The sequence below is a fragment of the Anguilla rostrata genome, chromosome 8 (genome assembly GCF_018555375.3).
Source record: "Anguilla rostrata isolate EN2019 chromosome 8, ASM1855537v3, whole genome shotgun sequence".
NCBI classification, from domain to species: domain Eukaryota; kingdom Metazoa; phylum Chordata; class Actinopteri; order Anguilliformes; family Anguillidae; genus Anguilla; species Anguilla rostrata.
In genome coordinates this window covers 7,119,176-7,144,752 of record NC_057940.1, presented here as the reverse complement: position 1 = coordinate 7,144,752, position 25,577 = coordinate 7,119,176, and the positions used below count along the sequence as shown (strand labels likewise).

Here is a 25,577-nt window from a genome sequence, read left to right as displayed (position 1 = left end):
TGGTATTGCTAGACGAGTGAACAGTAACACACAGTTGTGCAGTTTCCATCCATCCTGCCTAGGACGCTGTATACGCGTTGACGTCACGCCGTTTAATGCCGTCCACGCCCTTTTCGCCATATTTCCAGACAGAACCCAATACACTTTCAAGAAAGGGGAGAGGCGCTACTAAATTCAGGTTTTGTCGGGCACAGACTGTGTTGGGAGGGTCGTCATCACGGCAGTTGTGGAGGGGACTTGAAAGCGCGTTGGAGCAGCTATAACAGAAAAGGCAACAGAACGTGAAGAAAGGCAAAAAAACAACTTTTCTAGCGTTAGCCACTTTTTTGTTATTTAGGTTTCTTTTATTGCCTAACCATCGTTACGGACTCACTATACGAGGGCAGCAGGTAAGCATACGGAATTTACCGTAGCATTATCCGAGCTAGGTAACACTGGCTAAGCAGCTGCTTCCCTCTTGTTTTCTCTTGCAAGGCGACGTTCTCGCTAGTTAGCTGACTACCAACCTTAGTTGTAATGTGTTATATGCGTCTGGCGGTTAAGAGAGGACCACGGTCATGGCTTGAGAGACGTTGCCGAATAAACCTTGCTTTGTTGAGCAAGCTAGCTATCTCGTTCATGATCCATCCCATCTCAAATGATGTCTCCAGACGTATCTTTTGTAATTTGTAAACACAACCGGACAGGTTCTTAGTATAACTTAGTATACTTATTTTGAAAAGATTTCTTTGTCGCTAACGTTAGCTGAATTAGCTAACCATCCAAGGGCTGGATGCGTAAAATATTTTGGCCAGGCTCATTGCAGTGTTTATTGTAGGAAGCCTACTAACTAACTGTCCAGGCACGCTTTCTGGCCAGCTTGTCTATTAACTTTTGCTGTGGTGGCTAGCTTGCTACATGTAATGATGAAGGTATTGACAGAGCTACACTGGTTACAATGAAGGACGAAGGTTAACTATTTTACCCAGACCATCAGCGTATAACATTCTAGGTTGATTCAACGATTAGGAGCTACCTTACCTGTCACGCTAGTCAGCTAGCTGCTTAAATTATACGTATACGTATACCTAAGGTTAAGCCTTGTATTTTTTGTTGGTCTAAAAAACGTCTAATTATCGTAGCTAAGTTTCACGTTACATCAAAAAATCATGTTGATACTGAAAGCAGAGACTGGTTTTGTTTCCATGCCAAAATGTCGATTTTATTACATGGCACTTGGTGGAATAATTGTACACAATGGACAAAGGTGGTGCTCATTGTTTTAGAAATAACATTGTTCTGTTGTCTCTTTGCTAAAGTAAGGTTACTAAACTAGGATAGCTGACTAGCTTATAATTTAGCACGTGCCAGTACACACAGACAACGTGTAAAATCCCAGCCAACAAACAGGTGTCTTTATCAGTTTCCGTAACAGTTAGTCTACATTGCAGCACACCACGACGCTAATAAAAAAAAAGTGATAATTAATAGTGGGTGACATGTAGTGAAGCAGGTTGCTGTTTTGGCTTCTTATCCTTGCTGGCTAGCCGTGTTTATGAAACCGTCCTGCACCACACCCTTTTGGAGACCGAATGGCAAAAGGCATTTCCAGTTGGCTGTTCACGTACTTGAAGTTGTCTTTGAACGTTGTTAAGTAGCCCTACGGCGAACGTATTCGGTATGTTTTGCCAAGAAGGGTCTTAACAACTAAGATTCTACAAAGCTCAGTATGATTCCGAGATTTTCTGAGTATGTAAAATCAATTCGCGATATTACTGCCATCTGAACTGTCCACCACATGGATGGTTCATTCGCGGTTGACTTTTGACTGATTTAAGAAGACAAAATCAATTCAGTCTTTGTTGTTGACCGCTGTTAAATGTCATGTATCCCTAATGGTTGTTGATGTAGTGGAAGTGCGCTGGTTTCCTGCATCGTCAGAGAAATTAGAAAACTATAGCAACAAGGTAAACGAGGTGCCTCAGTTCTTATGATTCACCTAGTATGAAATATGTTTGATTAATATTCGTGCACCTTATGTAGCTCAAACCTTTACGCAGCACAGCTAACTTACCCAATGTTTCAAATAGCTGTATAATGGTGGATAATTTAATTTAAATAAATTCTTTGACCCCCCCCCCCCCACCTTTCTGAATAATAGCTTGTGCAGTATGAAGACCACCTTGTAGAAAATGGTTGAAGCCTCGTTCTTTCTCTGAAATGCAGTTGTTTTTCATAGTACATAGAACGTGGATGTAGCTTGACTATTGTGGCACACCCTTTTATAGTAATGCGTTATCCCTGACCTCGGAAAGTCCTTATGCAAATGCGCTCAGTTTCTATGCTCTTAAGTAGTGGGGCTCCCTCCGTGTTTATTTCGTTCAATATTGCTTTAGGTCCAGATGTATGCCTCGGTTCAGAAGCGCACTTTGTCTCTGGTCTTATCCGTTGAAACGCAGGACATGCCGTAGTCTCAGATGGCTTGTTACCTGCCGTTATCTGAGTGGAAGATGTGTTGGCCAGCTGCAACAGGTGTCCGATAATAAGCATGGCTTCCAGACTCCTTGTTCTGGAGGTATGTAATCACAAGAGGCAACTGCCACAGGGGTGTAACCGTGCAACCGACATGACAGAAACATAATGGCAGTGCAGTGTGAGGTGTTCATTTTGGGGTGAAGCCCTCCCCCCCCTCCCCCCAACATCCACAGCTAATAATGGGAGTGACCATTGTTGCTCACCAAGAGGAGGCAAAAAAACGAAACAAAAAAAACCACAAATGAGTAAAACAGTGATGCTTGTTGATAGAGGCTGTGTATGATGACATCAGCAGCTTTGTGTGTGTGTGTGTGTGTGTGTGTGTGTGTGTGTTGGGGGGGGGGGTGCTGGGGGCTGGGCTTTCGGGTGGAGGATGACATTGACTATGACCACATGCTTATGTGACTGCATTTTGAGAGCTGTCATACTGCAAAAAGTGGTTGTCGAGCGTTACATCATCGGAGTCACACCAGTGCACCGCAACATGTGGTGAGTGAGGTCACCCCTCGGTGGCCATGGTGATGCAGGAGGAAGTGTTTTATGTGTGGCTGAGCGTTCAGCGAAGGGCCTCCTCTGATTGGCTGGAGCGTAGCCTCAGGTGAGTCGGTCAGAGGTGAAGGAAAACCCCGCTCTATTTTTGCCGGGTGAATCAAGCCCGGTGACACACTCACTCCCTGAGCAGCTGTCTGTAATTAAATCGCCTCTCTCAGGGCTCGACAGTGCCCTACAGTGCTCCCATTTTAGGAGCGTTTGCTCCTGAAAATTGATGTGTGCTAACTGAAAAAAGAATTTGGGAGCACATCTAGGCCTACTGATTGTGATACATTAGTGTGTTCCTAAATTTTTCTAATTAGGAGCACATGTACTCCTTAAAGAAATGTTAGGGTAAAGCCCCAGGGCCTTTACCCTGAAGCTGCAAACTTTCCCCCAGTTACATCCTGTTGAAGCCCAGCTATGGAAATTAGCTTTTAAAATGATTTAACTTTTTCTTGATCGGGGGCAACCGTAAGGTTTTGGGCGTGGCCTCTGTTCCGGAGGGTAGCCAGTTTGAATTCTGTGTGTAAGACTGAGGTAATTTACATGGCTGTCTCGAGTGGGGGTGGGGGTGGGGGGGTGGGGAGGGGGCTTTTGAAAGAGCCAGCTGGAATGTGTGATTAATACGCGTGCTACCCAGTACTGTAACAGTGTATCGCAACACAGCGTGGCAAGTTCTCCTGTATCTCGGACAGAAGAATCCAGTGCAGGCTAGAGTTATACATAGTGTTGCCTTGCGGAGCTTATCTCCTGGGAGTCCTGGGACAGCTGGAACCGATGTTTCAGGGTAAAGACCGCGAGCGGAATCTCCGATGGGAATACCGCTATGCTAAGGCCACGCAGGTCGTGTCTTTGGCCTGAATAGTTAGGCTGCACGCCTGGCGGAATCCCATCGGCATTACCCAGAAACTGCACCGGTGGGGTTCTTTTATTTATGTACTTAAAGCAGAGAATTCCAAGTGCGTGTATGGCTGATCTAGTATTCAGTGTGTAGTTTGTGGTGCTACTTGGGGTGAGGCGGCCATTGTACTGTATGAATGTTCTCACAACACAACAATGGCAGCTGGCTACTGGCTGTGCTTTGAGCCAGGAGCCCCATAACAAAGCTGGTTATAGGAAATATAGGGAAAAGTGTAGGCAGTGTAGCACAGTGGGAAAGGAACTGGGCTTGTAACCGAAAAGGTCATAGGTTCAATTCCTGGGTAGGACACTGCCGTTGTAGCCTTGAGCAAGGTACTTGACCTGAATTGCTTCAGTACATATCCAGCTGTCTAAATGGAAACAATGTAAATGCTGTGTGAAGAGTGTTGTGTAAGTCGCTCTGGATAAGGGCGTCAGCTAAATGCTGGTAATGTAAAAATGATAATTTTTTATTTTCGGCTGACTGAGTCTTATGAATGTTCATCAGGTTTTCAGTGCCTTTTGCAAGAGGCCTGCTGGTATGAGAACAGCGTCATTTCCTGGCCATAAGTTAGAAAGGTAGGCTGTTATGGTTTTCCACAACAAACAAAAAAATGGTTGTTTGTTTGTTGATGGTCAGTGACTGTGTATTTTGTATTCGTTTCAGCATGGATAACCAGATGGTGGCAGGTTGAATCCGTTCTCTCAACCACACTTTGATTCCAGCCATAGGAGTCTTCTTAAACATCTGATCTGCTATTAAAGTGATTAATACAACTCTAGCATCGTCAGTTCAATAAACGGCATGCTAAGTAATGTTTAAAGTCGTTTATTTTGTATGAAGTGTTTCCTTGTAAAAAAATAAATAAATAAATAATTCAAATATCCAAATCTTGCCTGAACCCTGACACTGAACGTTTTCCTAGCACTAGCCTAACCCTAATTTCAACCCTATACCCTAAAACTGAAAAAATTGAGTTTCACCAAAAACCAAAGATAACCATGTAATATGCACGGTTTTGTTATTTTCTAAAATGAAATACTGTTTAATTTCACACTGCAGTGGGTATTCATTTAAAAGCACTGGAATCGAATGTTTGAGAGTTTTCCATGTGACTAATCAATATTTCCTTTTAAAGCAATTGCCTTGATGAAGATAAAGAGCGGAAACACTGTCTCTGCTCCTATCTTCGGGCCGAATCGGCCTTGCGTTAACCTGCTGCTGTTTATTTGAGACGCAGGCTTGCAGTCGTGAGTGCAGTTCACAGAAATGTCACGTTGATGTCCCAGTGTGATATGATAGACAGCTGATGATTTGTAGGCTAAGTCTCGCAGCACACGTTCATTCTCTGTGCAGGCGTTGCTTACGAGGCAAGATTGTGTATAGATTGTTGTGTATAGATTTCTCCAGCTAGCTTCACACATTTGTGTTCTTAATTGTCACCCTCTCTTTTTAATTCTTTTGATTTGGGACCACTGTCACGTGTAAGAGATGGTTAGCTTTATTTAACACATTTATTTTTCTAATGCCTCATGTCAGACTTTAGACTTTCTTGTCCACACTAGGTGGAATTTTTTTGTTTTGGCGTCACATTACAAAATGCATACATTTACAAACGTAAACAATCACATCTGAATCTCATTCAACATTCAGACCTTCATTGATGTTCAGACCTATCAGTTGTTGTCCTTGGTGCCAAAAGAAAGTATTATGCACAAAGTGTGTCATGTAAAGTTGAGTGTCCTAAAGGATGCAAAATTCAGTGGCTTGGATGGCGTTTGAGCTGCAGAAGCTCCAGCCCTGGCAGCAGCGAGGCGTCGGTTGTGGTTCCATCGACCGCCCAGGCGTGGGCTGGTCTAACCAGGGTTTTTTTTTCTTTCCTCTGGGAGTGTGACGCGAGCTGGTGAGGCTGGACCAGCATGCACCGCTCCTCGCCAGCTGCGCTGGTGACGGCATGGCCCTGAATGGGGTTATCTGTGCGCCTGTAACGCCGTCTCAGGGCCGAGAGGCAGGAGACGGGGCAGTACCCCACCAACGGGCGCCAAAAGTGCGCTCTTCATTTCTTGGCTTCGTGTCCCGCCATCTTCATCCAACGGTTTTTTTCGCCCTCTGAACGATGACGGTTTTTCTTTCGCTTCCTTCCGAACCCGACCTCGGCCTTCGAGGAGCACCTGCGCCTTTCGTCGGATCGTTTCTCCGGGCCCTTCCGGAACACGCCGCCGCGCGTTGGCATGCTTCCGGTGCCTTCCGTTCCGTTCCTCCCCGCGCGTCCTGAGGGCCACGGGGCCACACAGGGGCGGTTTCAGGGGCAGCGGCGGTGCAGAGGGGACCCTCACGAGCGCACGTTAACAGCCTAAACGCAGAGCAGGCCGCGGTCAAGGCCCTCGGTTAGCGCTCGGTGACGCAGGGAGGGGGAGTGGGGGGGCAGGGACTCGCAAGGTTTTCAGCAACTCCCAAGTTGGGACAGACGGATTAGGAAAGGGCGCAGGGACGGGGGGGGCTTATCGTGCCTCTGTGAGGGCATGGGAGGGCGGTCCCGAGCGTTTCGATTGGGCCACGTGGTGGTGATGTCGCGGTTCGGAGCAGCTGAAAGGGTCCTGGCTGAGGGAAGGGGCTGGGTGCTGTGAGGGAGATGGGGTGCCGGTCCAGTGCATTTCCTTTTCGGAGCGTGTGTTCTGAGCCCAAACCAAACAACCAGACAGCCGACCCATTGCATTTCTCAGATGGAATTTTTTTTTTTTTTTAATCTGAAAACTCAGAGATAAGAAGAAAATGGGAAAAATCATCCCCTCGCATCAAGAAAAGCCCTGGGGTGCAGAATTGTAATTAAGATTATTTGCCTGAGTTCAGTGAGGGTTTCCTTTTTCAAATCTGTATTACTTTAGACTGGCTTTGCAAATCCTCCCCTGTAGTTCATAGATGACCTGTACTATTTGCCTCAAGCGTACCAGCAGCCACCTGTTGAAAACAGTGAAGCTGAACCCCGCCCCTTCCCACTGGTCCTTAATTCCACATGGGTCATACTGCTTTTTTTTTAAATGTCATAAACAGTCCAGTGGCCTCGAGTGATATTCTTCATTTGCTAAGCGGACCTCTTTATCCAGGGTGGCTTGCGTGCGGCATGTCTGTGTAAATGCAGTCTGCCTCGGTTCCATCGTCAGAGCCACTGGAACGGTCACGCGGTGCCCGTGCGTGGAGCGCATTTGATCCGTGCCCCTGCTTGATTTCGGGCAGTATTCTGCTCGGTTTACTGGAATCGCAAAGGACGTTCTCGCGGGCCGTTTTCAGTCCGGGGTGCGGTGGCTCGGAAATGTTCAATTAAGGCCCACCTGCTGCTTTTTATTTAGTTTCGCCGCGTGTGGCCCTCGCGGGAGAGCGGGCTAGCGCGGGCACGGCGGGGGGAAACTCCCGTCCCTTTAAGAACGCCTCGCGGATCTCAGCTTCGTTCGTGCCCCGGGTTTATTGGCTTTAATAAATAAAAAAAAAGGGCCCGGTCGTTTCAAGATACGCTCTGAATTATTTAATCTCTCGCAGCCACAAGTAATTACAGGCCCCCGCCACCTACCGCAAGTGATTTAGGTTCGTTAAATGAGGCGGAAAATGAATGTCCTTTGACCTGTTCCTATCGTCGTTACCGCACTGGGTTCTTAAATTATAAATAAATGGGCAAAAGTCTGGCAAGTATGCAAATACTGTTTTAATAGGCAATTTTTAAAGAGAGCCGTAAGTAATTGTTTAACCCTTTGAGGTGTAAGATCAGAAATACGTGATTAGAATGTTCTTAACTGAACATTCTAATGCTGATGTCACAATCACTACTGGTAGCCTAACTGAAAACAGTGGAGTTCTAGAACACTGATTTTGAAAAAGCATTTGAAGAAGAAAAAAACCCTAACTCTTCTACAGGTTAAATGGTTTTCAACCTGCCAGTCTTCTGCGCCAGGCTGTGAATGAGATCGCTCTGTAAAATCTTGAGTGTGTGCTGCAATAGGAGAATGCTCATTTGATGCACTGCCCATTGTAGACCTCAGATCAGTGTGCATTATCCATGCCCTGCCAACTGCCAAACTCCACGGCTGTAGAGAAAAGGTGTTGATTGTGTTCTTCAGCCCCCGACACACCCCTCTCCTTAAAATTCAAATTGCAACCGACGGCCGGAGAAATCGTGTTTGCACACGATCCTGTCGAACAAGACCCTCTCCGTGTCGCGCCTTAAGTACATTAGTTGATGAGGCATTTCCTTATTTTAAACGAATGAGCTGTGAAATGGCATTCAGCAGCCCTGGCTGATGCATGTCTTCCCTTCTCTTTTGAGTTCTGGTCCAAAAGATTCCTTTTTGCTTTGGAAATGGAAACTTGCTGTTGCGTGGTTTATGCCTCAGGCCAATACAGTGCCTGATCGTGCATTACAAGCATTACAGTGACCTAATGGCGGAGGTTTGATCGATACCTCGGATGTATCTGTGGAGTTTAGACCTGCGGCAGAAAATAACTTCCAGGGCCGATCGAGTTACTGATCCACTTTGCTTCCATCCGCAAGCTGAGGCCGTGGTTCTGAGCTGGGAAGTGCTGTAGCATTTCAGTCTGTCTCTATTTCTGATATATGTGTATAAAAGAGGGTTTTTAATTGCGCATGGTCTTTGAGATATTAAGGCAGAAGCCAGAAGTGAGTTCTGACTGACAGCAGAGTCCGGGGGCAGGAGATCCCCACAGCAGCTGCCGCCAATGTGCTTATTCGCTGTCGCCTCCACCGGAGAACTGTAAACGGTCTGAGGGACATTGGTGTCCGTTTAAAAAAAGCATAAAAACACGACTGTGTATGTTCATGGGGGCTGCAGTCTGCCAGTCGTTCTCCTCACTGACACGGACACTTTTCCAGCTCAGCAAAAGACTACGGAAGAGTAAGTAGCCACTTTCTGTATGTTTCTGGCTACAGCTGGGCTGGGAGTGACAGTGATGTCACAGGCCACTGGAGATGCATTTCACACTGAATGATGGGAACTGTAGTTCAGCATGTGTCCCCAGAGTCCAGTGTACCAGCAGTTCTGTGTCCACTGATGTATAGAAGACCCAGGCAGAGCCAATGACTAGACTTGAAACTGAGCAACCACAAAAAAAAGCCTCCTGTCCCTGCTAATGCAAATATAGCCTGTTTGGTCTGAAAGCTGAGTACCAGTGAGACATGTCCTAGAACACAAACGGAAGTTCTAACATCTCATAATGTCTACAAGACATGTCAAATATTACAAAATGGCAGTGGAGCATATGCAGGGGTGAAAGGTGTACTGGAAAATGGCCCCTGCATGAAAGTCTCTTCCGCTGGTGGAAGTCTGTGTGATTTGCTTCTGTTTGGCTACCTAAACATCATTTGCAAGTACAACCCGTCAGTTGGCTTGCTTGTTTGTTTTGAGGGCAGTTTTTGTTATCAGTGCAGGTAGGAAGCCAACACTGTTTTGTACCGCACACACACACACATGCACACACACACGAATGCCTGGACACGTACTCTCTCTCTCTCTCTCTCACTCACACACATACACACACATACACGCACACCCTCTTTCACTTGCTCACTCACGTACCTACTGTTATTTATTTGTGATTGTTATGATCCATTTTAATAATGACAAATGAGTATGAAAGCAGCGTTTAGGTTGTATCCTGAACACGTTCGTGAGAATTGTTATGGGACAGGGAGTCCTCCCATTTCACTCAAGTGTGGGTTTTCTAGGCCTTGAGCTCTACCGTATGACCCACAGGAGTCCACACCTGGCTGGACCTGCTCGGAAGGCTGCGGAAACTTCCATACGCATGAAGCATGGAGTTTCACAGCGTGGAAGAAGCGCTTTTTTATTTTTATTGTTGTTGTTCCTGGACAGACTCCACCATAAAACGACCGTCTCCAGGTCTGTGAGCGGCGGAGCGGGACGGGACCGTCTGTCCCGTCTCCTCCGCGTGCCCCCCGTCCCCCCCCCCCCCAAACGTTCCACTGCGCTAACAGCTCCCCGGCACCCAAACGGAGAGCGGGAGCAGACAAAGGCAAGAGGCGCGCCGCTTCCACACTGGGCACAGCTCCTCAGCCCAACCAGGAAGTAGCTCCACTCGTTAGTGGAGCCGCAGTGTCCGCGTGGGCCCTGGTCACATGAGGGGGGAGAAACCTGCCCGTAATCTCACGGCTGGCCACCATTTTGTTTCTGTGTGAGCGAATGAGGCGAGTGCACCTGCTGGGTGTGGAGGGGGGTGGAGTCCTGAGTGATGGAGCGTGGAGGAGCGGCTGTGAAATGGAGGGGTTCACCTGAGAAAGAAACATTGTTTGGTGGAAAGTTTATGTTTCAAGCAGCCACCTTAAATCTGGGGTGAGGCAAAGCCTGAATAAAATGATGGCGATGGGATGAAGATAGGGTGGATGGGAGAGCAGGAGGGATGAAGGGAGGCAAGAAGAAGGGAGGGACGGTTGATGTGAAAGAGCTGCATGTCCCATTTACCTAATCAGTATCCGCCCCATCCTTTCCTCTCATTTTGTAATTTCACCTCGTTTCCACATTTCACTCTCAAAGTAAAAAGGCTGACCGATGTAGCCTGGCTGGGTCTCACAGAAGCAAAAAAAAACAAACAAAATCTAAATTAAATAAAAAGTCTGTCCGAATATGAGCTTGTTCCATGAGGCTGAATTACAGAAGCAGCTGGAGAGAGAGAGGCTCTCCCTCTCTCTAACTGGGCTCAGAGCATGTCCGGCTGAGAGGCAGGCTGCTGTATGGCTCTACAGCGGTATCGCGTGGTCTTGCGGGAGGGATTTGCAACCTGTCACAGTCCCGCACAGCTGCCTGTGCATTACTGTGCTGTTGCACAATAGACTTCTGACAAGCCCCCATTTTAAAGAGGGATTAGCAAGGTTCTTAGCGTCCACAATGTGGCCTTTGGCAGCACAAAGAAACCTCTCTCTGTGCCCATTGACAAGTCAGGTCTTCAGACTGGCCCAGTTTCTGAGCAGTGCAACAAGGACCGATCCGTTTCGGAATTTTGTGCCAACTCCTGCTCCTAATTATTTAATTGACTCAATCATATCTTGATCTGACAGTTGTGTAAGTACCAGCTGCAGCCGCAGACTGCATGCGTATCCTAAAGATTTTACTGTGCTCAAGTATAGGAGTGAATCAGCATAGGTCATAAAGCTGTAAGAACTAAAACTTCGGTAATTGGTTGGTATGATGACCGTCCCTCCAGGAATGGACTTGTGTACTCCTGCATGCACCAAGGTTGCCTATTAGTTACATTTTTGGCAATAAATGCCCTGCATGCCTAATTATTTTAAAGTCTCTGGGGCTTTTGGATGCCTGGAAATACTTAACCAGGGTCTTTGACCAGTTACAGACACTCGGTTCAGTGGATGGAAAATCAAATGATGAACTAGCAAGGGTTGAAACTGGATGAGAGCTCTGGCCATTTTGAAGTTTGACTGGACCAGCGGCCCTCAGTACGCCCTAACATGTCTGCCGCGAGCATGTTATCAGTACGTTAATAATGGGGCCATATAAGCGCCCCCCCACAGCCCAACCGCCTAACCACCTGCCGCAGGGACGCAAACCTTCGACAGAGATAAGCGCGGGACACCTGCCGTCCGGGGCGGGGTCACTGAATTATCAGCGCAAGGGGAATCCTGACGGGATCTCCAGCGATCCGTCTCAGAAGCGGCTGATATGATACCATTCTAATTACGGTAACGGTGAATGACGGCCAGCGACCGTTCGCCTTCCCTGCCCCCCCCCCCCACCCCCACCTCGTTTTTTCAGGAGAATAATTTAGCGCGAAGGATGAAACTGCCTGCTGATGACTCCTGAATGTGAAGCGTTGATTTAGGTGCACGATGATAGCCTGGCTGTCTGTGAATGGGCTCTTCCCCCACCTCCCCCACCCCTCTCCCTCCTCCCTTGGCCTGATGCCAGTATTGCTTTGACCCAGGATTCTATGAGTCTACAAAGGGGCCTTTCACGTGATCCTGTCTGCTTCCACTCCATGGCGTCCTGACTTAAACCTAGGGGACGGGTGAGGAAGGGAGGGGGGGGGGGGGCTCAAACTGCCAGCTTGCTGAAGTTGTGCAGCAAAGCAACCAAGTGACAATCTGATCTTAATTATGAGTAGGGAATTTTAAGTCGTGTCAGCATTTACCCAACTGTGAAATTTTTGTGTTCGCGTTGAAACCAAGTTTCACTTGCATACATCTATAACTCAGGGCCTGGGACAAAATTACATTGCGGTAACTGTGAATTGATCCTGGGTGCGGATGTAACTGATAGGCCATTTGTATGAAATAGAATCATAGTAGTCAAATGCCTGAAACTTTTGTACTGCTAATCGCCCAGCTGGTTTTAGTTTAGCTTTTAAAAAGGCCATATTGAGAGGTTGCAAACATTTATTGTTATCCGTGAGCCATTAGTCTGAGCATGACCTCTTTGAATGTGATCGTGGATTTACGACAGCCTGAGAAATTGCTAGAGTCTCTGGACGGGTGTATTTCAGGGAGCCAAAAAAAAATTCTGACCTCAGTTTTGCAGTCTGGCCTGGGTGATATCCACATAAATAATCTCAGCGTGAAATAAACCTCATTCACACTCTTGATGACTTCCTGTTCTTTGTCACTAGCTCCTCCCCTTCCTCTCTCTCGAGCGTCTGCTGCCAAAACAGATACAATGTAGCCCTCGCTCTGCTGCCTGTGCTCCTGGAACTCTTTGCTTCTGAAAGTCTGCGCTCCAGGAACTGTTTGCTTGTAGAACTCTGCGCTCCTGGAAGTCTGCAATACTGGAACTTTTTGCTCCTGGAAGTCTGTGCTCCTGGAAGTTTGTGATCTTGGAACTCTTTGCTTCTGGAAGTCTGTGTTCCTGGAACTCTGCGCTCCTGGAACTCTTTGCTCCTGGATGTCTGCGTTCCTGGAACTCTTCGCAAGAACTCGCTAGTGTTACAGCTATGTCACCTGATGGTCATTAGGGAGGCACATCAGTCCTGCAAAGGAGGCTGCAAACCACTTTCACAGAGGGGAAACAAACACTTCTTTAGATAGGCTTGCTAATGACATGGCACGTTGCGGATAGATTGAACCTGGGTGTAAGCGTCACGCTCCGGGTCATCAAATATAGAGGGAGGATAAGTGCTGAGTTGTACAGGGATTCAGGGCAGAGCTGTATGTTTGAGTGCCAAGAGAGGCCCTGTGAGGTGAACGGAGGAGGAGAGAGGTAAAGAGCGAAGGAGGAGGAGGAAGAAAAGGGAGAAGCAGTGCGGGATGCAGCGAGAGAGGCGAGTAAGAGAAGTCATCTGTTGCCAGTCCTCGCTGTGCGGACGTCCACGTCAAATCGTCCTCGAGTCCTCGGGGAGCGGCGCTCATTTTAGGCCCCCCCTCTGTTTGCACAAAGAAGCGAGCCGCGCCGTCGATAGTCGCCGTCTCCGGAGATGCTCGATAAGAAGCGGGCGAGCTTTCCCCCAAACATCAGCGACGCATAAATCTTTAGAGGCAGGGCTGTTGGGCTGCGCCCATATAACCGCTCTCACGAGCACTTGAGCACTTGAAGAGCTGGCCACTAATTAGCAGAGCACATCTGTGCGCATTTTGCTTTGGAGAGGGTCCCTCCTTGCGTCGATCACCGTTTCGGATGTGCTCCTTTCATATTCATCAGCTTTTTTTGTTCACTGAAGTGGACGCAAATGTCACGGATCTGGCAACCACAGGCAAATCGAGAGAGGAACATGTGCTACGAGCTAACCCCCCCCCCCCTCCCCTGTATCATCTCTATTCAGTCCGGGACTGCCTGCCTATCCCGTAGCATTTGCGTTTCTCTATCAGTAGTTGCATGATTGCTGGGAGGGTGGAAATAATGTGTGTGTGTGTGGAGGGGAGGGGGAGAGAGAGAGAGAAGTGGAATGGTCCAAGCCCTGGTGCTGTGGCGGGGAAGTTGCGATCACCCCCGGCAGCCACTACAGCTGTGGAGACCGTATCGTATGCAGGACGTTAAGCGAATCGATCCAAGAGCGGCACGTTTTTTCCATATGAAGTGTGTGGGGGGGGGGGGGGGGGGGATTAACAATGAAAATGCAACAGTCGCAGCAGATGAGGCGTGGAGTCTACACGGCGGTTCGATGGGACCTGGGAGGAGGGCCGCGGGTTTGCGGCATCGACAAGCGGCCAGGTCCCTCGGGGGAACTCCTGGTACCGGGAATCTGTCCCACACATCAAACGAAAAAGAAAAAAAAAGAAACCCTGGTTTTTTTCAAAAATTCAAAACAGGCAGAGTCCATTAATCTCCCCGGTCCCAGGAGGGTGCGAGTCGCTCATTACTTCAAGTGACGGAACGTTTTGGGTGAGAGACGACACGGGCGGAATTTAAGTGCGCGAGTCAAGTGCGATATCTGGAGCCTCTCTCCGGTAACGGGGCTGGAATCTGGCCTGACCCACGTGCGGTCCGCTTCGGGCTCGACCCCTCTCGAACGTGACGATAAGGTCTCGGCGCTCGCGCTGAGGGGGGCGCCGGGGGGTGGGGTGGGAGTTTGGGGGGGGGCGTCCCGGCCTGCGCCGCCTCACCCCGCGCCTCTGTCCCGCGACAGTCCGCCGGGACACATAGGCGACCTTTCATGGTCCGGTGAGCTCAGCCGGCTCCTTGCGCCAGAGAGCGCCGTAATCGCTCCCACTCCTATTATCAGAGGGCGTTAGGAGGGTGTCTCTCTGTCCCGCGGTGACAGGACTATTATTAAACCCTTTCTGCAGGGTCCCTGCCAAGTTTGTTTGAAGAGCAGAGAAAGTTACGAACGGAAAGCAAGCTTGGTTGCGTAGTGAACAGTGATGGAATGATTTGAGGCACAGATTGGGAGGAGTTAAAGTGAACTGCATGTGGACTATGACACTGCAAACACTTAAGGGCCTGGGATAATTTTCAGCCAATTAGGTCGTCTTCTGGCACCATTATGTTTTGTCAGATGTGTTTCTGAAGCCCAAAGTACAGAGTGTGTGGTCTGAATATGAGTCACACATTATTATCCAAGGGCGTCAAAGATGTAGTTGTCCTTTGCAAGACTGGTGGTCTGTCTCACACATTTTCGGTTATAAAACGGGGTTGTTTAGATCCTGGATGCTGATTGGCTGAGACCGTGCGTTCTGCAGTGATTGTAAATCCGATACAGTAGCAGTTAATTAAATAGCCTGTTTGTAAACAGTATGAGTCTGTGCACAAAATGTTACTTACAAATAATAATATAAAATATATAACATTGTGTCATCAGTTAGTTATTTCTACATGTCGTAACCATTTTATAGTCTGCTATGTCGTATAAAACTGTTTTATGAAAGAAATACGGCACTCGAGGCCGTGCTGTATCCGCCTTGCGTCGCGCCCTAACACCCTTGCAGCTGTGACTATTCACGATATCGCACGGCCTCTCCTGCCATATTGCTTAATTCCGTTGGCTCCGCCCCCTGCTTCTCTAAAGAGCTTTTTCTACTGAGCGTTTTTGCCGTCAGTGGCTGCTGGTTTGGTACCGAAGCCAACATCCCCCAGCTGCTTGCGCACGGGCCAGCTGGACAGCGATGAGAGATCGATGCCCTCTTCACTTCCATAAACCATTTCATCCTGCTCGGTTTTACTGAATAAAAAAAAAACTCATTTCCCTCTCAGCCCCCTGGAGAGGGAGAGGAAGCGACCGCTAACACAGCGCATGCATAATGCTTCTTCCCACAGCAGGGTTATCTCACCTGCAGATTCTAATGGCATCGCAACTGTACAGAGTGTCTTTTGCACGTCGTAGCATCAGCCTGGCATTGGTTTCGTTTTTATCTTTAAATAAAAATCTATTTTTGTCACGACTGGCAGAAGCAGCTCTGGAAACAGCTGTGCCTCTCGCACTTGGATTTATAGACGTGACTGGGGTGACTGCTGCAGTGACAAATTTTACCACTAGAGGCGCTAGAGGGCAAAAGTCAGCCGGGGACTTGCAGCCAATGGGGACAGCACCTTTTGGCTCTGATTTTTATGAATGAAGTCAACCTGTTCGTTTCTCTCCCAAGGCTTAATTTCCTGGCAGGGATTTGGTCCATCAGCGAATTACCCTGTTTTACCGTCAGCCTTCTGTTTGCTGCTTGTAACAGAGCAGAGGCCATTTCCTGTACGGTGACGATGCATTGCATCATTATCCGTGGCGCATGCTACCAGTGTCATCCTTAGTCATGTTCCGGGTAGCAGCGTCATCTCAGCTGAACCTTCAGCATGGAGGCCAGTGATGCGGCAAAATTATCAAATAGAAGAGCCTCCTTCTGCTCAGATTTATGCTTGGTTTCTTTAGCCCAGGGCTGCCCAGCCCTGATCCTGGAGATATACCGCCCTCCAGGTTTTCACTCCAACCCTAACAAAGCGCACCTCATTCAACAGCTAGAGCAGGGCTGCCCAGCCCTGATCCTGAGATACGCTCCAGTTTCACTCCACCTAAAAAGCACACTCATCAGGCTAGAGCAGCTACCAACCCTCTTCTGAATCACATCGAGATTTTCACAACTCTACAATCACAGAACATCCGCTAGAGCAGGGCTACCCAACCCTGTTCCTGGAAATCTACTGCCCTGTAGGTTTTAACTCCAACCTGAACAAAGCACACCACATTCAACAGCTGGAGATCTTGTTGAGCTGCTAATTATTAGAATTAGGCATATCAAATTAGGGCTGAAATGAAAAGGACTGTGGAGTTCCAGGAACAGGGTTGGGCAGCCCTGCTGCAGTGTCCTCTCTCTGTGTGGCCGTGAAAGGAAGTGGGATTTAAGGGACCTTTTGAATTTGGGATTACAACTGACCAACATATAATCCTAAATTTCACATTATCAATCCCATTTGTATACATCAGAAGTTCACAAATTGTACTCTGTAGGGGTTGGACTCTTTAGAGGGTGGAGTTTGGTTCAACCTGGGGAGTACATGTAATTTCAGAGTATATATTAATTGTTGTTATTTGGTTGTCATGGATAAATTGATGATCATTTAGTTAGTTAAGGAAGCTGAAGAGTAAAGGGTACCTTTGCACTACACGCGTGTGTGCATGTGTAGGTGCACGTGCGTGTGTGTGCACGTGCATGTGTATGCGTGTTTGTGTGTGCGTGTGTGTGCACACGCGTGTGTTTGCGTGTTTGTGTGTGAATCAGGCTTCTGTCACAGCACTTCCCGCTATTCTCTGAACACCCGCAGATCATTTTTCATGTGGCGAAGAATGCTCTTAGCGACCCCTTGTGGGGAATGTTGGATGTTACATGGGTAGCACACCCAAGCGAACATTTCAGGGAGGTTGTGCTTCCTGGCTGGTGTAAGACTGCACTCCTCAGACCCGAGGGGGTAGGCTAAATGTCAGCTAATTTCTTTTTTTTTTTTGTTCAGACAGAAGTTAATTGGATGTACCTGAATTTTTTTGTTCCTACTTGACAGTTTCCCCAAGTTCTCTGTGAGCTAAATGTGTTGCTGGAGATAGGCTATGAGGCACCCTAAAGCAACGGAAGTAAATGTCTCGCTCAGCGTTTTTTTTCTTTTTTTAATCTGCTTCTCTAATAAATGTTGAGCATTTGCCTCTATGATTCATTTCTTCGAAGCCCTGTAGCGCTATGAATGTAGGCTACATGCCATTTTCCATAATTGGAGCGCAGTCTGTGGTACTAATTTAGAAAATAAATGGGGAACTGCTTGTAATTTTATTTTGGTTACAGTGAGTCTGGCAAATTCAGACGAGGGAGAATTTAAAACTGCTATTAAACCCAATTAACCAGTTGTTTGTTTTGTTTGTTGTCCACAGAGCTTCCCAGTTCTGACGTCGGTGGGGTACCGCACACTACTTTCTTTGTCCGTTTCCCTCTCTGTCTGTTCCTTTCTTCCTCTCGGTCCTTCTCTGCTTCTCTATCCCTCTCTCTCTCTCTCCCTCCCTCGCTTTCTTTCCCCCCCTCTCTCTCTCTTTCCCCCCTCCCTCCCTCTTTGCTCGTGTTGCCATGGCAGCCAGCAAGCCCAAGGGGCAGAACTCTCTGGCCCTGCACAAGGTGATCATGGTGGGCAGCGGTGGCGTGGGAAAGTCCGCCCTCACGCTGCAGTTCATGTACGACGAGGTGAGAACGGCCTGACCCTAACCCAACCGCAAGCACAAACCCCGACCACAAACCATGAACCACAACAACAAACCCTAACCCCACCCCAACCATAGCCCCTAACTCTATCCCCAACCATAAACCCTAACTCCACCCCAACCATAGCCCCTAACTCTATCCCCAACCAAAACCCTAACCCCACCCAACCATAGCCCCTAACTCTATCCCAACCATAAACCCTAACTCCACCCCAACCATAGCCCTAACTCTTTCCCCAACCATAAACCCTAACCCCACCCCAACCATAGCTCCTAACTCTATCCCCAACCATAAACCCTAACTCCACCCCAACCATAGCCCCTAACTCTATCCCCAACCATAAACCCTAACTCCACCCCAACCATAGCCCCTAACTCTTTCCCCAACCATAAACCCTAACCCCACCCCAACCATAGCTCCTAACTCTATCCCCAACCATAAACCCTAACCCCACCCCAACCATAGCCCCTAACTCTATCCCCAACCATAAACCCTAACCCCACCCCAACCATAGCCCCTAACTCTATCCCCAACCATAAACCCTAACTCCACCCAAACCATAAACCATAAACCCATAACCCTGGCCCTCATGCTGCAGTTCATGTACGACGAGGTGAGAACTGTCTAACCACAACCACAAACCCTAACCATAAACCATAACCCCAACCATAAACCATAACGCTACCCCGACCATATACCTTAAATCCCAACTATAAACCATAACACTACCCCGACCCCAACCATAAACCTTAAACCATAAACCATACCCCTAAGCCCAACCATGAACCCTAACTCCACCCATAAACCATAAACCCTACCCCAACCATAAACCATGACCCTACCCCAACCGTAATCCCTAACTTCAACTGCAACCATAAACCATAACCCTACCCCCTACCCCAACCCCAAACATAAACCTTAAACCCAAAAGAATCCCTAATCCTAACATGAAGATTAAGTCTAACGTAGCAGTTCATGTGCGATGAGATGAGAATGGCTGCTGTGTGCATGCGTGTGTGTGTATGTGTGCATGCGCGTGTGTGTGTGTGTGTGTGTTTGTGTGTGTGCAGCCCTCGGAGAACCCCAGCAAAGCGCAGAGCGGCGTGAGCGGGAACACAAGCCGCCGCTCTGCGTTTGCGTCGTTATTTTTAGAGGGCTGTGCGACAGACGCAGTCCTCGGCTCGGCCCCGGTTGTAAATTCGATGCGTGTTTACAGTCTGAAGCTGAGACTTTGCTCCTCCCTGTAGTGGAGCCCTTGCGCAAGCTGACCTGCAGGTTCACTAAAAGCCATCTGAGGGCTTGAGATGATTTAAGGCAGACATCCCCGCTCGTGAGAACTTGAACTGATAAATAATGTACACTTTTCATGAAGCGATTACGATAATCGAAAACTTAACTGGATTGTTTATCAAGAACTCAGCGCAGCCTAAGCTTGGAGAAAGCTCATGATCACCATGCAGGCTACGGCCTTTTTCATATCCCAAATTATTTCCACAATGATTTGAAATCCATTTTTATTGAAAACAAAGGAATCAAAGAATCGGTTGTGTTGCCGTGGCGATAGACGTGACACGGCAGCAGCCTTGGCCCAGGTGTTGTCCTCAGTCCCGTCCCGTCCCCCCCTTCCTGCAGTTCGTGGAGGACTACGAGCCCACCAAAGCGGACAGCTACAGGAAGAAGGTGGTGCTGGACGGGGAGGAGGTCCAGATCGACATCTTGGACACGGCCGGGCAGGAGGACTACGCCGCCATCCGGGACAACTACTTCCGCAGCGGCGAGGGCTTCCTCTGCGTCTTCTCCATCACAGAGCTGGAGTCCTTCGCTGCCACCGCCGACTTCAGGTAGGGAGGAGCAGGGCATGATGGGATAGTACAGGGAGAGAAGACCCGAGTCTATGGGTTACCGGGTTAAACCAGGGTAGAACTGGGTAGAACTGTCAGGGTAGAACTGCCAGAATGAGAAGACGGGGGAGTTTAAGAGGCTTGTGGGGTTCGTGAATAACCCCTGTTTGGCTGTTAGGGAGTTGGATGCAGGGGTTAAATTCCAGTGAAAATGAATTTTATGATTCCAGTGGAAAGCTCGTTAACTGGGTGACTCCTCTGCCTTCGTTGGCCACAAAGTGATGAGAATGAAGAGGCGGCCCGAAGGAACCGGTCAGCAGCCTTCAGGGTGAGGTGGGGGTAGAGAGGCTTGTGGGAGCAGCGGGTAGGCCAGTTCAGGGAGGGCTGAAAGGCTGGCCGTGAGCTTGACGACCCCCCCCCCCCCTTTTTGCCCCCTTGTGTCGGGCAGGGAGCAGATCCTGCGGGTGAAGGAGGACGAGAGCGTGCCCTTCCTGCTGGTGGGGAACAAGTCGGACCTGGAGGACCGGCGGCAGGTGGGCACGGAGGAGGCCAAGGCGCGCGCCGAGCAGTGGGGCGTCAGCTACGTGGAGACGTCCGCCAAGACCCGGGCCAACGTGGACAAGGTGAGCGCCCGGCCGGCCGGGGCCGGGCCGGACCAGGGACGTGGCTGCTGGCGATGCTCCACACTTTCCGTGCGGAGTTTGCATGTTCTCCCCGTGTCCGCATGGGTTTCCTCCGGGTACTGTGGTCTGCAGGCTAGGCTACTTGGCGGGGGGGGCATTCACAGAGTGTTGCTGTGAGGAGAAAATTTTTTGGAAATGAACGAGTTCTTTCTCGTCCTCTGCAGGTGTTCTTTGACCTAATGCGGGAGATCCGAGCGAGGAAGATGGAGGACAGCAAAGAGAAGAACGGGAAGAAGAAGAGGAAAAGCCTGGCCAAGAGAATCCGAGAGAGATGCTGCATTTTATAATGACCCCCCCTGGTCATTCCCCCCCCACCCCACGCTCTTTAACATTCATTCTGAGTTTGCATTTGGGTTTTTACCTCCCCCTGAGACTGAGAGATACTGAGGTTCAACCCTTCTAGTCCACAAGGAGGGGGGCAGTGGGCGTGAGACAAAAGTGGGCGTGTCAAGAACACAGCGCTTTAGAAAACAAACAAACAAACAAAAAAAACATACACAGCTTAAGGACCAACATTAAATGTAGGAGCAGCAAGCATGAATTCACAGGCTATTACACGGAGGCTAAAGTAATGAAGGAAAAAAATAATTTTATGCTTGATAAATAATGTAACGTGTATATTTGTGTGACATAACAAAAGCACAGTGATGAGCTTTTTCTTTTCTCTTAATCATGGGTTTCCCTCATTTTTGAGACCGGATATTTGTTCTTCTGCAGGCAGTCAGTTTTTTTTTTCTCTGATTAACTAGAGTCTCATTGGTTGGTGCTGGTCCCTATTAATTTCTCTAAAACTCCCAACGAACCTCAGCCATAACACAGACGACCAAGACTTGACTGCAAGGAGGCTTGGGAAATGGAGTTTAGTGTCATTGACATCTCCATGCCTTGTATGCTGCGAATGTGACCGCACAGACGCAGGCCTTGCCGTTACTCCTGACTGAGTGTGTGTGTGTGTGTACGTGTGTGTGTGTGTGTGTGTGCATGCGTGTGTGAGAGAGAGAGAGAGAGAGAGAGAGAGAGAGAGTGAGAGAGAGAGAAAAGACTGGGGAGAGATGTTCAGCGTACGACAGTTCTTACATTTCATTTTGATGAATGTCCTTATAAAACACGTGGGTACAGTCTCAGTTGCTGTTCTAAATGTCAGACAACAATCTCATGAAATATTTAACCGTGCCGTAATTTAGAAATGACTGAAAGTGACATCACCACCCTGGATTTTGAGTGGCCATCTGTTTTTAATGTGATTCCACTATCCATCAGGCTCAACGTGTGTGTGTGTGGGTGTGTGTGCGCATTTCAAATATATTACAGGAGCTTTCTTTTTTTCCTTTTTTCTTGTAGTTGTTTGTTAACGTATATATAAAAATACAGTATATACCTGACAGACTTATTTTCAATGGTCAGACTTGTGCTCGACGAAAATGAATTTTTCTGTTTTGTGAGCACAACCCTTCTGTTGGTGTGGACAAACACACACACACACACACACACACACACACACACACACACTATTGCAGTGGTTGTCCTGAAAGGTCAGTAATTGAAGGATCGGTGGTAGCGGACGTAGTTCCAGCACTGCTGCTGCTACTTGCGGTCTCGCATTTCCTGCAGTTTAAACAATGAAGATTCTGCCATGCTTGACCTGCAGCACCCATGGCAAAATCTGGCTTTGCAGAAGTATTCTGCGCACCACTTTAACTGCAGTTCTGAAAGAAAATGGCTCTCCCTTTCAGCTGAGCATAAAAAAGGATTTTCAGAGCAGGCCAATCATGGAAGATATTACTCAACTGTACTTTCCCCCCATACTTTTTACACTAGTTGTTACTTAAATTTGATGAAAGTGAATTTTTCAGTCCTCATGTTAAACTGAAATAGTATAATTGAGATGCTTTGAAACAATTAAAATTGTAACATTGTGAAGTTGCAATGATATTTGTCAGTGCTGTTTAAAAGGACTTGTATAGAGTTATTCTGTGACTGACATTTGAAGTGATATGCTTTCCATTCTCGGATACTGGGATACTGGAGAATATACTGCCATCTTGGTTGATAACAGTCCACTCCAGGGTTGCTTGTGTTTGTGAACTTTCATAAACTAAGGCTGAACTCGAAATCTCTGGTCCCTGGCCAGGAAAGGGAGGGAGGGGGAGCGGGGGTGGGGCGGGGGGGGGGGGGGTCTCATCGTAAACGTCCAGCTTCACTTCCTTCTCTGCACATTCTGTCTTTTATGGGACAGAAAAACCGCTGGAACGGCGCTCTAGATTTATGGTTTCTGTCCGAGGATTTCATACTGCGTTCAGCTTGGAAGAGAACGGAAAGCGATTGGTCAAAGGCCACAAATTTCTGTAATCACTTCCAGTCATGCCCCTTTGAGTGGACATGCGATTTCTCCGCTGGGCTTGCGTTGCCCTTTTTGGGTCGGGAGTGTGAGTGACGTGGGCAGCTTGTGTCTGTTTGTCTGTCCAAGCACGGTTTGACAAGAGTTAATACTTACGTCCAGGGCTGCCCCTAACCTTTTTATTTGGGCCCCTCCCCCTTTTCTTTCCACGGCTGTCATGCCAAGGGACCTGAGCATTGCGGACTGAGGAGGGAACAGGGAGTGTTTAATAGGGACACACACACACACACACACCCATGTGTGCGCGCACACACACGTACACGCGCACACACACAGCATGCCAATATTGCTGCTCTCCCTTGGGTCCTATCCAGTGTCAGAACCCCTGAAAGCTACATGCAGGCCTACTTAGAGGCTGTACCCACATCAGTCAGATTTGGGCTTAGGAACACTTGAGACTAACAGTAGCTCTGGTAGTGTTCACTGGTACACAGTGCAGGCCATTGCCAGGATCGTCTAGAACCCAACAGCATTGGACAGATTGTATGTAACTGACATGCCTGTAATCAAGATATAGCCCATTTCTCGAGTGTAATAAAGGACGTGGGGTTGTTTAGTGACGCTGACGATGGCAATACAAGTACGAGTGAGGCTCCCGTCCGTGATATTTAACTGTGAATTGTGTTGCTAATTATAACACTAACCGTAGCACGACGCTTGCTTGCTCTCCGGCACCAACAGGTTGCCGGCACTTGACTGAAACCAACCGTACTTCCAAAAAGTGCATCCATCTGTAATCATGTAAAAAACCAGACTTCCATTTTGAAAATACCCCATTTTTTTGTTTTTGAACATTTTTCTCGGGAAGGTGCTGCACCACTTACACTCATTTTTTAAACGACGTTTCCTCATCGAACGACGGTCAAACGGCAAAACCTCACACCTTTTTTTATGATTCGTGGAGGGAAAAACTGACCCATCTTGAAGCTGGTCAGTTTCCAGGAAGGAAAGTGAGATGACTGCCATCGCCATCGCCATCGTGCAACAAGAACCTGTCTGTCTGCACGAGTGGCTTTCAATCCATGGTGCATTGTGGGAAGGACTCGTAAAACTCCTTGGACATTGGTTCGGCTCCGCGTTCTGTACTGCTGGTGCACAGTGGAGGTGGGCCGCCACCTTTACTAATGGCTGAGCATAATGTGTGTGTCGTGCTGAATATTCAGTTTTTGTTTTTTCTGTGGAAGTGCATATGGATTTTTTTGTTCAGTGTCTCAAAAATGTCAACCTGTTCCTACCTTTCAGCAGTTCGCTCGGCCCCTAAATGTTCTTAAAAGTGCTTTAGTGTATCACCATGGATTCTTTTTTCTCTCTTTCTGACATGTCCAGTGTAACTGGGGATCCTTGCTAAACCCACTGATGTTGTGCTTTTCTGTCTATGAGGTGGGTACCAGGGTGCAGTGGTGACTGGTATGCCGTCACCATCACCTCCGCAAAGCTGATTCCCCTTCTGCCCACACCTTTTAACTGCTGTACTTTGAGCCATTTGAGAGAACGACAGAGAAATTCAGAAGAAAAAAAATAATAAAGAAATAAACTTACTGTTTTGTAAGACTCGCTCTCTCCAGTCTGTTTTATACCTTAATTCTGCATCTCTTTTTGCGGCAATAACAGGAACCTGCCATGTAACGCACACAACACAAAAACTGGCTGTGTGAGATTTCCAGAATATTTCTTTTCTGTTTTCCTGCAGGGTATCGTTCCCTTGCGCTCACAGGGAATATCACACAAAGCGTAACCATGGTGCACAATCTTAGAGGTTTAGCTGGATTACTACAGAATCCTTAGTTTTCCCTGGGCCAAAATATGTCACGTACTGAGTTCAGATACTAGCCTAATTCAGGCTCAGAATGTTTGGTCCCCCCCTCCTATTATCCCATAGACAATATTGTTGCTTTAACATTTAAATTGGAACAGACAATTTTTCAAATGAGGCATAGATTAAAATTAAGATTAGATTGAAAGGCACATGACAGATTTATTTCAGGGTTTCCCCACAGTTGTATGCTTGTATTGAGACCTGTTCAATGTGAGGCACCAATGCAGTCATTTACTGACAAGGTATGATAATAAATAAACCATCACTTGCTTAGTTCCAGATGGCTCTCTATGCACAGGGGCCAGGACCCCAGCATGTAAGATGATCATATGAATTAAGATGGTACGAAATATGAGTGGACAGTGGTCACAAATGAAACAAGAACAACGTCTTAAGAATGGTCGCATTTATTCTCATCTAAATTTAACGCACAAAAGTCAGCAGCTAGATCAAGGTGCTCAGAAGGTACATTAAAATAGAAACAAGTTGATGTTTAAAGGCGTGAAAGCTGATGGCTTGTTTGGGCTAGCAGTGTAGAATAATGATTGTGGGTTTGCTCTTGGGCAAGGAAGGCATACCAGAATTGCAACCGTAACAATTCCAGCAGAATACATTTATGTATAATAATAATAATAATAATAATAATAATAATAAAATGCGATACGTGCAAGTAGCTGTCAATAAGGCATTCATTATTTTACCAATGTCACCTACCCTCAGTTTTATTTTTTATTTTTTTCCCCCGCAGCAGCCCAACTTTAATCC

The 25,577-nt window shown here is 47.7% G+C and overlaps 1 protein-coding gene across 2 annotated transcripts; it reads left to right on the top strand.

The window, feature by feature from the left end:
- The first annotated feature begins 120 nt into the window (after positions 1-120).
- LOC135260698 (ras-related protein Ral-A-like) lies at positions 121-24,547 on the top strand. Of its 2 annotated transcripts, XM_064346133.1 has the most exons (5): positions 121-389; positions 17,753-18,056; positions 19,707-19,915; positions 20,364-20,538; positions 20,763-24,547. In XM_064346133.1, exons 2-5 carry the CDS (start codon positions 17,943-17,945, stop codon positions 20,883-20,885), a joined length of 621 nt encoding a protein of 206 aa, XP_064202203.1. In that variant the 5' UTR covers positions 121-389; positions 17,753-17,942; the 3' UTR covers positions 20,886-24,547. The 2 variants fall into 2 exon arrangements, with proteins under 2 accessions (XP_064202203.1, XP_064202204.1); XM_064346134.1 differs by lacking the exons at positions 121-389; positions 17,753-18,056 and adding an exon at positions 18,646-18,687.
- Positions 24,548-25,577: the final 1,030 nt, after the last annotated feature.